The sequence below is a fragment of the Ciona robusta genome, chromosome 1 (assembly GCF_009617815.1).
Source record: "Ciona robusta chromosome 1, ASM961781v2".
NCBI classification, from domain to species: domain Eukaryota; kingdom Metazoa; phylum Chordata; class Ascidiacea; order Phlebobranchia; family Cionidae; genus Ciona; species Ciona robusta.
In genome coordinates this window covers 2199692-2214633 of record NC_143235.1, presented here as the reverse complement: position 1 = coordinate 2214633, position 14942 = coordinate 2199692, and the positions used below count along the sequence as shown (strand labels likewise).

Here is a 14942-nt window from a genome sequence, read left to right as displayed (position 1 = left end):
AAGTTACATCCGTGGTAACTCGTAAGCCGGCAGCACGAGATGTACGAAAAAGAACATTCGTGGTAATAAACGACGGCCGTTGCCCCGCCATGCAAGGTCATCTTATTAATCACCATTAAGCAAATAAACTTTGTTGTTTTATTTTATTCTAACACGATTTTCATCTAAACAGAGTGAGTATATTGTTATTTAAAACATATACTTTGCTCGAAACACACAAATATTGCACGAACAAAATTAGAAAATGTAACGTTCAACACTTATACGCAGCATAGCAAGACAAAATTACGCTATTGAATAAATAAGACGGAATGGAAACACACATTAAAAATGAGCAAGTCAAATTGTACAGTAAATGTGAAGAAACGGCTAACACAGCATAACCAGCAGCATTAGAACAGTTTTTCTCAGTTATTTGATTTCATTATATTCACTTTGCTTTATTTCCATCCAAACATGTTATTGCTGGAACCATTTGGAAGACCTCACGTATATCATACAAATACATATAACAAGAAATAAGCATTACTCGGGTAATGGGCCAACTCTGGTTCAAAACCCAAATTTCCTGTTGTGGCTGGTCTTATTCTTCATTCATATTTAATATATTGTAAACGTGGCAAAGCGTTAAAGTTTATGAACAATGATTGGACCAGATGCATATTCATAGAATGAAAATATTAAATTAAAAATTAAATTTTTAGTTATTTATGCAAAACGCTCTGACATGGAAATCTTATATTGAGAGGTGGATATTGACGTCATCAAAACGAGCTGTCAATCAATTCTTGTTCAATATTTTGCGCTGAAGAGTCGGTTTCGTTTAAATCTAATGATTAGGTTTTGTTATTAAGTTGTGACTACAAAACAAGGTTTGCATTTATCTCTTTGACAATGCTAGACAATTATATAGTACTGTGGGGTAAGTTGGGATTTAGCACATACATCCCACATTCCCTAAACTTGTTAGTAGCAACCAACAATGCCATTTAAAGTCGTAGGTATATGATTATTTAACACGGTAAATAAACTTTGTTTTCTGTGTATTAGGATAATATGAAACATTGAAAATGTGCTCCATCTTTCCCATCCTATACTGGGTAACTCCAAAAAAACAGGAAATACACGTTTTTATAACAGTTGCGCTGCTATGAGATTATTTAAGTAGAACAATGTTAATGTTTTCTAAAGCTATAGTTTGTAAAGAAGATTCGGTCGTACTACTATTATAGTTCAGCCCTCTTACTTTTGTAAACCAAGTACTTTCTTAACAGGTGGCCACCGCCTTGACGCTTTCTCCTCTGTGTTGGCTGTGATTATCACAGCGCTAGTTATCAGTATGGGACCTCCTAATGCTCGAACTAAGGAGTCAATGGTCTCAACGTTGCGGCGTTTTTCTGGGGATAACATTATAAAGGCAAAGATTGTATTTTACGTAATATAAATTTGATTTATATCTTTCGAAAATGATGGCCTTTTTTACATATACGTGTTACCTCGTCATAATTAAAATATGTAGTAACTGGTCAGCACGCACGAAATGCATGAAACAGTACACGCGTGTTATAACAACTGTCCCACCGTCAAGCGACAACGAAGGCCAAATTAAATAAAACAACGGAACGAGAATAAAGGGACAGTCGTTAAAAACGCCATCATATGAATAAAAAGCATGGGAAAGAGCGGCTGTTGGGAAAGAGCGGGCGTCCCAGCACTCGACGCGGCAATACAAGATGTCTTAGATGGATATACTTTACATTGCGCACTGTACATATGGTGTATTCATGCATCTCATCCTCACTGTAAAGTTATAACATGGGTGTCTTCTTACCACGGCGCACGCCACTAACATGTACTTTGTGACGGCTCTTGAAACAAAACATAACCACGAGTATTAATAATAAATAGACCCGCTTACTTGAAGGACTTCGCGACTTCTCAATATTGGTTGCTCCATTATTAGATGAACAACTATACGAGGTTTTCGTTGTAAGTTTTGAGAAGCTTTCTTTAACATTATTCAACAACTTGAATGTGTCTTCGTCTTTATCGTTGTTCTTGTCACAGTCGGCTTTTTCTACGGCGTCGACGAATTTGGAATAATTGATCGTATCCAGTTCGTCTGTTTTAGTAAACCTAAAACCACAAAAGTATACTGTAAAGTAGTAAGTTTGACAGGGATTTTTTAGCAATTAATTGGTTTGTGATCGGTAGAACGGACATTATGTCTGTATCATACAGCGAGGTAACATCAGGGTTTGTCGTTTAAGTGTCTTCTAAGCAGAGATGTGTCAGATATATAGCTGCATTAAGCTTCGAACCTATATTTACTGTATACTATAGACATGCGCGATAACAGCAAAAAAGTGCACGGTATGGAAATATAAGTTATTTTTTTCTGGTTTGTCAGCGTGGTCCTAAAACCATAGGATAAAATTACCATTTGGCAATTTTGGTTTGCTACTTCTGGTTTGTTTAGCAATTAGTCATCATTTTAGCTTTCACATTACATTATACCTGCATATTGGAGTATGGCTCTTTTTAAAAGGGGGTTTCGGGGGTTGGATTATCATTAAACCCCTAATGACGTATAACTATATACCTGATTAAATCGTTTATTTCTTTGAGCGTCATTTCTTTCGCGTGTGACGTCAGCATTTGAGTAACGTCATCTTCCAGCACCAATCCTTCATTACAAAGATCGAGACTTCGAAAGGCTTCCCTTAAAAAAAGGTTATGAAAGTATAGACGGTATAGATAAGTCAATTTGCATAATAATATTTATTAATACAGGGCTTATGTTTTAACACACACTGTTTTTTTCGAATGCTTTAGTAATTTTTGTTTAGTACGTGAAGTGCCAAATCTGGTCTAAATCTCAGGTCTTTGGCAAGGAGCTTACCCACCTAGAATAGAATTTGATATTTAAAAATGTGAATAACTTAACAACTTCGTTTTACACATTGCACTTTCATTTAATTTATCCCCAATAACTTGTTATAACTACCGTCGTGTTTGGCTCACAGTAAGAGACTTGTGGAAAAGTAAGATCTCTGTCGTGATTAAAAATCTTATCTTGAAATGTATATCTATATATGGATTCATGTCAGTGAAGTTGGCAATTGCAAGAAAATCAATTGCATTCTTTTCAACCCCTTGCCCATTTCCCATGTAGGTATTATACCGTTAAATCTACTTTGTGTATATGAATGAATGAATGTAATTTATTTATCCCGCGTGGCAGGTAACGACAGTCGTTATAACAGGGGTGTCTTGTTTGATGCCCTTGGTGCTTGTTAACGATTTACATTTAACTTTGTCTTAGAGGTATCACGACAATTATACCCCAGCTGCGTAATACTACGACGCATTGGGTAACTGACCCATAATGGCCTAAATCCTAAGACCCATGTCGTGCCACGCAGCTGGACCTCTCCCACGTACGATATAATACTATAACACAATTAAGGTCTCACCTTAATTCTCCGTATTTTCCCTTCTTAAATTGTAAATACTCGATAATCATGCAGAACTCCGTAAAGTCAATCGTCTTGTCTCCGTCTACATCCATAAGGGCGATCACATCTTCAACCTCGGATTCACTTGGACTAAAACCCAAGGCTCGTAACGCCACGTCCAGGTCCCTACAGCATATAGGATTTAGGGAAAAATCGCAACTGGTTCAGTCGATTACACTTAGTTCAGTCGATTACAAAAAGAATAAGTCGCATGCATAAAGGCAAAGCGGGCACATAAGGTGTATATGAAGCGGAACATCAGTGTGCCATTACTCTACCATGCAAGGGTGAATTTAATTATTGAATGTATACATACAAAGCACCTATTCTATGATGGTTACCACTCACATACCCACAATGTTTATACAGTATGACGTACAGAGAAACGAATGACGTATTTATAAAGTTAAGAATAAACTGGAACAAACCCGAAAGTAGCAGCCTATATATAAAACTAAAGAACAAAAAACATATTCTGGCCACACTTAAAAGCAACATCAAATATTAATGCAACAGCGTTGCGTGCGAAAGTGTATAATGTTTTATAACATTGTTACATTTTCCGAATTTTTCAAGACACACAAAATACAAGGGAATTGCATTAAAAAGTACTTTGCATATAGATATATAGGAGAATGGAGTTTAATATAAACTATGCACCCAAACCTCAGATTAGGACCTCACCAATATAGATTATAACAAAACGTCTAATTTTATCAATATGCGTAGTGGACCATAAAACGAAATGGCATTTAGTACACCCGCGTGTGTAGTTGGTAGGAATATAGCAATGAAACATAAAGTGTCGACTAAGTTAAGTTATAGCACAGTGGGGTTAAATAAAATGGATACCGTTAGCACAGAATGTTCCATATTTTCTAATTGTGTTTTTATTAATTAACAATACTCCTTTAGAGTCGCAAAGATACGAGTAAATAATTTTGTAAATATTGTTTGTTTACTACCAAATGGTATAGTACTGTAGGGAAAGATGGGACACCTTTAGCACACATTATTCGAATATCCTGATCGTATTTTAATCAATTATCGACGGCCAATGGGAGTCGTAAGGATACATTTTTATAATTCTTTGAATGTTCTGTGTGTAATACCAAATGGGTCGAGAAAATAGAGTGAAAAGTTGTCCCATCTTCCCCCAACTATATGATAAAAGAGATTGAAAACATGGACTATCTTACTATATATTTTATTATTTAAACCCCAAGACTCTAAAAGGGCGGTGTTAGTTGTTAAAACACTATTGGAAAATATGGAACAGCATGTTCCAATGGGATCCATCTTGCCCCACAAATATGTCAATACGGGTCAATGGCACTTGGTAAATTCCAGAAATCTTGCGTTTGCGCCTAAACCCAACTACGCTGTACATACAGCATGTATATAAGATGGCGGTAAAGCAATGTATAGACTTTCTATATTCAGCTAAGAATTGCGGCGTTATTAAAATATTAAATATTAATGCTATGTCTATGTTCATTCATTTCCCTGTTGAAAAGTTTTAATGCTTCTGTTGTTTAAATTACTAGAATAAAAGCATGCGAATATGATTACATTCATGGTTGATTGTATTCACCTCATGATTGCTGTTAAGTTATAGCATGGGTGTCTTCTTATACACCAGACACACATGGTGTATTCATACAAGTCATGCTCACTGTTAAGTTATAACATAGGTGTCTTCTTTATACACCAGACACGCGTGGTATATTCATGCTTACTGTTATAACTTGGCTGTCTCCTTATACACCTTTATACAATACAAATTACATAATACAACCGGCCAAAAATCATTTTCTAATCACTGGCACTTAATTCCATGTTTTAAACAAACTTACCCCATGTCCATAATCCTGTTGTTATCCACGTCGTAAAACTCAAAGATTTGTCGAAACTCGTCAAGTCTTTCCTTTGAGAATGTGTGACTCCTTGTGTCCATTTCTAATCGTTTCTGACCCGACACAACATTTGGATAATTCCTTCTTCTGCCCGAAGGTGGGCCAGATGCACTTGATCTTGAACGATGCTGTCCTTGCCAGGGCATGTCTCTGTATAGATGTAACGTGTTAACGTGAATCATGTATCGCGGAAGTCTCGCTATACAACGATATACGAAAGACACACAGGCTTGAATAAATTCACTGAATAAATGAACCCCTAATACGAGCTGTAATAAAATTTTAATGCACTACAACGATGTATCTCCGCCTATTATGCTGTCTTAGCTCTGGCAAGCATATGTTTAAAAGGCCTAATTATATACATTAACACTAACAGATCTTACCCCATTACCCACTCCATGAAGTCAATTACATGAACGCTATTACTTCGCCTTGTTGATCTATTGTAGTTCATGGTGGCTTGCTTATACAACTCCAACATAGAAGATATGATCAGTCTGATTCGTCGACCTGTTCTATCTAATTGTTTGCAGTCTGCGCCTCGGCCCTTTTAACAGGAGAGCTAATGAAGCAATTTTAAATTCCAATTACAGAGCGCCGGTGCAATATACTTAATAGAGCGCCCTAGGAGGCTAGTGGCGGTTTTTCGTACTATGTTGCTATCGTACAGCGCATTAGGTCTCTCTCTATCTTTCTCTTGAATTACAGCTATACGCTAATTCTGAATGAAATGGCTTAATTTTAACTGGAATACTGCCGTTTCTCAATCTACTTTATAACCAATACATCTGTCTGTTAAGAGATACTTCTGCAGATAATTGATACAGGATATATAGTAGAGTGGGGGAAGATGGGATACCTTAAGCGCGCGTATTATCTAATTGTCTTGATCGTGTTTTAAACAATAACAGCGGTATACGGAAGTCGTTAGGATACGCTTTTATAATTCTTTGCATTTTCTTTGTTTACTACCAAATGGGACGAGAAAATGGAATAAAAAGGTGTCCCATCTTCCCCCAACCTACTATATTATAGGCCTAGGGTTTTATCGCCACAAATCAGCAGGTAAAATAAACCCTAACTATACACAGGCTACAAACGCATTTTCTATCTCTTATGCTTGCTGAAATTCAAAGGGGTCCTATACACCAACACTTGCAACAGAAAAGCTCAGCTCGTCTTTACAGTACATCTGCTTTGGCAGGACCTCAAAAAAATCTTGTGTAAATTTGATTCCATGGCAAAATACTGCACTAGCTCTATATACATGCGTGATTTTAATAATTAAGACATCTTGATTACTTTGTTTATACAACCAGTCGTACACAGACAGGGTATGAATAATGTATGGGCACCTGTCCGACTCGATCTATAAAGATAAGACATAATCTACAGACCATTAAAATGCTTATTATGCCCCTGCAGGTGCTCTAAATTTAAGGCTGTACACCATCGTAAATATATAGTAAGGGAAGACGGGACACATTTAGCACATAATATCCAAACATCCTATAATCGTGTTTTAACCAATACAGCGTTCGTTTAGATTACTGAGGATACGGTTATATAATTCTTTAAATATATTTTTTTATGTTACTAAATGGGACAAAAAAAGATAAAATATGTCATATCTAAAGTCCAAAGAAAACACTTTCTATAAATGTTTTAAAGTAAGGCGCTTGTTATATACGACTGTCGTTTTAGTAATAATTCACTGCTATTGTTAATTTATTTCTTTGATATCAACTCGAAGAAACAAATAACGGTTTTTCTTATAATATGGCCAAGAAAACGCAAATGGTATATTCAAATTTGTAACGTATTGTGCCCCGAAAATGCACTTACAAAATCAGTTTTAAATCAAATATTAAATAACTAACAATATTTAAGCAAAAACAGCTATAAAAAGAGATATACAGTATAATTAGGTTTGTAGCTGAAAAATTAAAAGTGCGTCGACCGGGAGTCGAACCCGGAACTAGTGCTTGGAAGGCACCAATGCTAACCGTTACACCATCGACGCTTACGACCAAACATGTCGAAAACTCGTACGTAAACAACGCATGCAAACGCGTTATACCATTAGTAACTATACTTACAGCATATATATGTACTGTTTTCTTTGGCTAAAACATTTGCTTACGCTAATTGTATATACTTTTAAGCGAAGGGGTACATATACGCTATATACGTGTAAAGCGTATACAGTACATACATTTTTAGTCAATTGTATTTCTCTACTGTACAAAAATACCGGTATTTTAATGTTATTAACTACTTACTCCGTTTTGATGCATCCCTTTTACATTTCGCATGAAAAGTCTAACCGCAATACACTATTCTATTCTGTGGAAGTTAGGTCATATGGTAAAGCATACCAGACCTAAATAAGCCGGTATTGGTTCATTACTTCAAATTGCCACACTGTACAGCGATATAGCAAACTCGCTTGAAAAAGCAAAATACAAAAACACGCGGCGAGCCGGTCTCACGCCTAAAACAATCACGAATAAGGCAATAAATTGTATAGCAAACCGTTAAAGGCAGAAGTAATCATCTAAAAAGTCACATAGCCTACGTGGTAACTCGGAAACGGCGACGAGTATGAAACAGAACACCCGTGTTATTACGTCATTGCCCGGCTACTTTACCACATATGCAAATTGCTGGGAATGCTTTTTTGGACAACTTTAGACCGCCAGTTATGGCAGAGTGCAACTTACTTTAACTTTGCGTGGCCAGAAAACGACAGTCGTTATAACATGGGCGTTCATACACCTCTTGCCAGCTATTACGAGTAACTAAGTATATGTTAGTTTGTAGGTGATTATTGTTTAATTTTTTTTATGTGTGGCTAATAATTTGGACAACCCATTTATAGTGACCACTAAATTGCAAACGATCTAACCACTGAGCAACGGCGCTGTAAAGAAGATTCTTAAACAACGTTCAAAAAACCGCCGATCTAATGTCGCAGGTAGATGCGATGTCTCGCGTGCCAGATCTCAGTCAAAACAATAAAGAAAGCGTCAACATCAAACGTCGCTGACGTAATGAACTTGGGACATGCGGTAAGTAACACCAAGGCTAGAGTTTGATCAACCCTATGCTAATAACACGACACCTCTATGTTGGGACAGCGCGGTTTAAAACCCTGGCTTCAGTTTCTTCTGCTTCACTTTGGAAGTTTCGAGTGTGGGCATTCACTACGCCATAAGGAGAATAGAACAGCATAATCAAACACGCGGTAAAACTGTCAAACTTAGCAAAATTGCGCGCAGGACGTTTGGAAAGGCACAAGAGATTGCGTGTTTGCACATGCGTATTTTTATATTATATATAACACTTATTGTATAAAATTCAAAAATGAGCAAAGGTTCGGATATATGATCCAAATATAGCACGGTACTTATGCGTTTAAATACAATATTATGTTATATTAATTAAGTAGGTCTAAAAATTTACCTTCGGATAAAGTGTCAGCAAAAGGTTCATGTTATATTCTTAAACTTTAAAGCCACGCGTTAATACAACACCCTACATAATTGTTGATAAGAATATATTACGATCTTACATCACAGTGTCGATGTACGTGTTTGCGGCTCAAACTTTGCGTAAACATGACAACAAAACTACGGTTTCCTATTTTAGCCACAGTGGTAAAACGGTGGCGTCCTGTTAATCACAATTCCCTATAGTGCTGGGTCGGGAAATATTAGGAAAGTTATTAATAGAAAGTTTATACAGCGTGGGAATGTTTAATAGTAATAACTGTAAGCCGGGTATAGTAGGAATATAAAAGTTTTATTGAGTATTTTGGTGTAATGGAGTGAGTATAACATATTCGTATTGTAGTGCATAAGACTCTGGTGTATAAGAAGACACCATGTTATAACTCGACAGTGTATGAAAGTATGAGGTGCATGAATACAGCATACATACATGGTGTTTACTTTAAAGCGACATTGAGCACGATAAATCGGATTTGAAAAAGTGTCGGCGGTTAAAAATTTGCCACAGTGTTTGAAATTGGCGTCACAGGCCGATGTAGATTACCTGATTGCGTTTAAATTAAGCTTGTAGCGTTTTACGTCACTTCGTGTAGCGGGTAGAAAACAATGCATTATATATAACAATTACGTATTGAGCTTTAGGCATTTAGCTTTGGGCTCGTTGGGCCCTAACTTTGATCTGAACAGACACATTTTAAATGGCCTATATATAAGCTGGCGACAACCCGTTAGTAGAGCATATGAATGCTTGGACTATTGAGGGCCTGGGTAGTTATAAATGTTAGGAACTGGCCTGTTTGAAATAAAAAAAAGTAATTTATACCTATATATTTAAAAAATTGGCGTGTTGCAAAAAAAGCACCAGCATCAGTGTAAACCTTTATAAATGCTGCTTTTAAACAAGGTATATATTTTGAACGATATGTTTTATTGCAGATTTATTTCTAGTCAGCTATTCTAAAATATTTCAAAAACACATTGAGTTTTTAACTTAAACTGTATAGATGGCTTAACTTTATGTAAACAATGTGCGGAGATCGGGTGAAGATTAGGTTTGTATGTACAGACAGTAATACATCCTGCGGCCATCAGTATTAAGATACTAAGCTCAACTTATAGCCAGTAATGTGGATTGAACGGATGGTAAAGTCCGCTCTATATAAACGCTTCATGTACTGTACAATGTGGAATAACTTATAACTTGTAACTTACTTTTTTATTCTCGCGTGGTCGGAACATGACAGTCGGTATAACACGGGTGTTTATACACCTCGTACCAACTTACAAGGTAGTATGTATATTACGTAGTTAATAAAGCAAACGCAGGTATAGCGGTTAGTACAGATTATAACATCAGTAGTTGCTATGCCCACAGTCGTATTGCTGAAACTATTGCAGTATGCGAATGAGCACTTTTAGTTATAGTTTGACTATTTATACGGCTTCGTTGACTTACCGTTAAATGTACCAGTTTAACACTTCGTTGACTTACCGTTAAATGTACCAGTTTGTCTATTTTCATATACATCTTTTTCCATGCAGGGGTCAATACACTATAAGGCAGGTTATAATGCTGTCCGTTCCTATTTATATATTGTCAATTCTGACACTTCAATCACCATTCAATCATTTGCTAGTTAATGGCGACCCAACTTCCCCACCTGCTACAAATGATGCTGCAGCTAACGAAGCTGCTTCGTGCGCTATGAGAGTCGGACGAAACTGTGACGACGATGGGTCATGTCGGTACAAAGTAAACGTTCCTTCATTTGATATAGTTGGTGAATTCGCCCAGATGTTCAGTGCCAACCGTGGGGGTGGTAACTTCGCAGCAGAATGCTCAAGGCTGGGAATGAACCTTGAAATCATCCGAGACAACCAAGCAGCTTGGGTTAGAAGAAGCCAAGGCTTGCTATCGAATGTTACTAAAGACTTGACCAGGCTGGAAGTTGGGTTTACTGAAAAATTGACGGCTCTTTCGAATAGCGTACGCGTATTGGAGACTAAAACAACTCAAACGCTGACAGCGATTAATAGAACAATGATTAGTGCGGCGAATGACCATGAAAGCGACAATGAAGACGAAGACTCGATCGCGCTTCTAGTAAGAATGGGAAAGCTCACAACGCCAAGACCAAAGTCAAGGATTGAAGTTGAAAGAAACGAACAAAAGCAATCCAACTTTGAACAAAGGATTTTGGAATTGCAAGAATCATTGCAGCAAACATTGAAAGGAATGGAAAGCAAACTGATAGCGAGGATTGAACAGATATCAGCAGCTTGTTCTGGAGGACGGACATCAGATACAGGTGTAATGTCTATGCTCTTATAATTAGGCTGTATAGTAATAATTAGTGCGGCGGGGGATATTAAACCGAGATAGATATTTTTTTAAATTTCCCAAGTTTATTGTTGGCATATCATTTAACCTAACAGTACGCACATAAGGTCCTTTACATCTATGCGCTCTTGAAACGTAATGTAAGAAACCACAATTTACTGATACTATATTATATACGGGGCAGATCCTTGTTCAAAAACATAGGATTTCTGCCATATTTGACCCATTACTTTATTAACACCAAGACTACCTTATATACGACCGATATACTTCCCAATGATATACTTGTTTTATCTTTACAGTTGACGACCAACCGGATACGGAGGAGGCTTTATCTACGCCAGCTGTTGATGAGGTATATATATATAGTGGGGTGGGGGAAGATGGGACACCTTTAGCACAAAATATATAAATATCCTGGTCGTGTTTTAAACAATTAACAACGGTCTATGAAAGTCGAGAGAACAAGGTTTTATAATTCCTCGAATGTTCTTTGTTTACTACCAAAATGTAGGAGAAAATAGAATGAAAAGGTGTCCCGTCTTCCCCCATCCTACTATATACTCAACTTATGTTATTGTAACGGGGTATAACTAAGCCTGTAAGAATTCTATAAAATATTAAAATTCCAAAAATAAACAAAATCTGTTAGTTGTTGTTTGTAAATTTAACTTTACTATTCAGGGCGCCGTTGAAAGTAGTAAAGGACCACAGATGATGTTGTGTAGAACGTGCTGTGAGCGCGTCTCTTTCGCCGAGTATACGAGATCACAAGAGAATGACGACGATGCGAAAGAGGTAGGATATTATAACAATATATATTGTACTTGAACGCATGTTTTATACCTAGAGAAAAATATCCCCAAAAAGCAATCAGGCACAAGGTTACGTATGTTGCATTCCATAAGCGGGAACGATGTGTATAAAACAGAACCTGTTTTATAACGACTGCTACATTGCCCACCACGCGAGGATAAATATGTTTCGTTCATACATTTGCATAACTTATCCCGTGTGTTAAACTTTAGGCGGAAGAAGACGTCACACGAACAGTGGAAACTACCGACCGGGTTACTGGAGTAGAGCAAGTCTATACGGAAGACGAGACGCAAGGTATAAAAGTTTGTGCTAAAGCCATGAATTTTATAGTAGGTGGGAGGTAACCTGTATATTTATTTCCTATCACGAGCTTTAATATTTTAGAGACCAGATCGACCACAAGAAGTCAAGTGACGTCATCACGATCTGACGTCACGCACGAGAATAATGAAGCCATGTTTACGTCAACAACCGTCACCCACGCAGTTGAAGTTACGCAACCTAACTATATATACAGTGAAGGGTCTGGTGTGAACATTAGAGATGGATATGCTACGAACGAAACAGAGGGTATAGAATTTACAAGTAGAATATTGAGAGCTACAAACCCAACCCCCGTACAAGATGGCCAGACTGAAAGTAAGTTTTATACCTCATTCTCATTGTCTACATATAGGCGTCTTACGTGCCAGGCACAATTTATGTATCCAAGTCATGTAGGCTGTACCCACCATGCTCGCTGGGTAGTTATAAAATGGTTGTCTTTTTATACGCCAGACACACATGATGCTGTATTCATAGTTTATACACCTCATACTCGCTGTCGAGTTACTCAAATTAAGACCATAAAATACCGACTCAGGTCTACCATACGACTGTGCTGAATTATACGCAAGAGGTGTACGTCAAAGTGGTGTTTATGACATCAGGCCAGGTACCAAAGTAACGTGGACAGTATATTGCGATATGGACACTGACGGTGGAGGGTGGACCATGTTACAAAGAAGGTAGAATATTAAATAACTTTGTTTACAAATTATGAATGATTGAATAACTATCAACGACAGCCAGATAACACGTAAACTTCGTTGGTCTGAGACCGTGGAACAGTGGTTAGCACAGGGGGGAGTTCGAGGCTCGACATTGCAACCATTGTAGGCGTATGTGTGTGCCTTTTTAAGACGTTTAAACACGGCACGAAGTTATACTTGGTAACTCGTAAGCGAGCACGAAGTGTAAGAAACAAAACATTACCCGTATTATAACTATTATGTCATATAACGTCATACATTACGTCACAGAATAGACGGTATCGTCAACTTTTCTAAAGGTTGGAAATCTTACAAGAATGGATTTGGTGATATTAACGCTGACCATTGGATTGGTTTGGAAAAGATGCATCATATAAGTACAAGCAATAAGTAAGTGAGATAGGTGGTAACATAATCATATAAGTACAAACAACAAAAAAGTTCAATATAAGACCTATATATATAGGTATACTAGCAATAAGTAAGTTTAATAAAAGACGTGTAGCTCCAATCACTGGAAACGTTAAATGAAATAAATGGACACGACGAATAAAATAAATGGCCACGCAAACTATAGTGGATGGTGGCTCAATTGCGACTAGTAATTGGACACGTTGATTTTGATTTCAAAGCTATATGTCGATTTACCAACAATAAGAGAAACTCTTCCCTCGCGATAAACAATTATTAGTCAAATGCATAATTTAAAAAAAAATTAAACGCCTATATCTCGTAACAATCTTGAGACGAGAATGTTCTGAACTGAAAATGACTTGTAACTCTGTGACTTCTATTCAGGAGCCGACGTATGGAGCTACGTATCAATCTCACTGATTGGGACGACGTTAGTCATTACGCCAACTATGGTGTATTTAGAATCAGATCGGAAGGGAAGAATTATCAACTGATTGCTAAGCGGTATACAGGAACCGCTGGAGATGCGTTGAACTATGGGTGGGTAGAACGTAACATTTATTTGTCTATGCAAATACAGTGGCGAAGGTAAAATTATCAATACAACGAGGAAAGGGGAATTAGCTACAAATCGACAGTCGTTAAAATGCGGTATGGATAAAAACCATTTGAAGAAAAGTGTCAAATAAAAACCAGTTATGGGTTGACTAAATTGTCAATCATATATACGGTTACACATAAGCAGACGCAAGGTTTAAGAAACAACACTCGTGTTAAATCGAGTGTCGACTGTTATCCGCCACACCCGCGGATAAATTAGTTACATTTATTTATAAACTGGAGAAATAGATGTGTAAGTGTTGCCCAAGCAAATAATTGAAACGTATTTTTGTTTTATCTCTACAGCGAGAATTACAATCATCATCTCCAACCGTTCACAACATTTGATCGCGACAACGACGGTTACGCATTGGGCAACTGTGGCCGTTACTATAGATCAGGCTGGTGGTTTAACGCTTGCTTTGCTGCGAATTTAAACGGAAATTATTACACTGGGCCTTACAAGGGGGTTCAAAACGGTATATATTGGGGTACATGGTATAAATTGTCAGACTCGACCAGTAATTCAAGATATTCGTTCAAATACGTTGATATGAAAGTAAGGCCTTTGAATTTCAATGTCAGAAGAACCTATTAATATTCAAAGTTTAAAAATTCAAGCTTGCTTACCCTACATAAGTAGACTGTGTCCGTACTACTGCATACACAATTAGTTTCTGTAATTAGTTTCTGTTGTATTTACTGTAACTGTATATTCATTAGTCGAATAAACCGTTTTACCTTGTAAGAGTTCTGATGTATACGACAAAAGCGCACGTAAGTTTGTA

General features: G+C 37.1%; 2 protein-coding genes and 1 non-coding gene across 3 annotated transcripts; 1 reads left to right on the top strand and 2 right to left on the bottom strand.

Moving 5' to 3' along the window:
• Window positions 1-124: 124 nt before the first annotated feature.
• Window positions 125-6108, bottom strand: LOC149741287 (uncharacterized). The gene is made up of 7 exons (XM_089892736.1): window positions 5821-6108; window positions 5375-5584; window positions 3477-3644; window positions 2603-2722; window positions 1919-2136; window positions 1247-1397; window positions 125-829 (listed from the first exon to the last, which is right to left on the bottom strand). Exons 1-7 carry the CDS (start codon window positions 5916-5918, stop codon window positions 793-795), a joined length of 1002 nt encoding a protein of 333 aa, XP_089748862.1. The 5' UTR covers window positions 5919-6108; the 3' UTR covers window positions 125-792.
• Window positions 6109-7388: 1280 nt separating this feature from the next.
• Window positions 7389-7460, bottom strand: Trnag-ucc (transfer RNA glycine (anticodon UCC)). The gene has a single exon. It is a non-coding gene; the product is annotated as a tRNA-Gly (tRNA).
• A 3013-nt stretch (window positions 7461-10473) lies between these two features.
• On the top strand, window positions 10474-14902 carry LOC149741285 (uncharacterized). Its single transcript, XM_089893919.1, has 9 exons — window positions 10474-11258; window positions 11593-11645; window positions 11975-12088; window positions 12319-12403; window positions 12494-12748; window positions 12972-13116; window positions 13411-13530; window positions 13939-14094; window positions 14461-14902. Exons 1-9 carry the CDS (start codon window positions 10520-10522, stop codon window positions 14750-14752), a joined length of 1959 nt encoding a protein of 652 aa, XP_089750045.1. The 5' UTR covers window positions 10474-10519; the 3' UTR covers window positions 14753-14902.
• The last annotated feature ends 40 nt before the right edge of the window (window positions 14903-14942 follow it).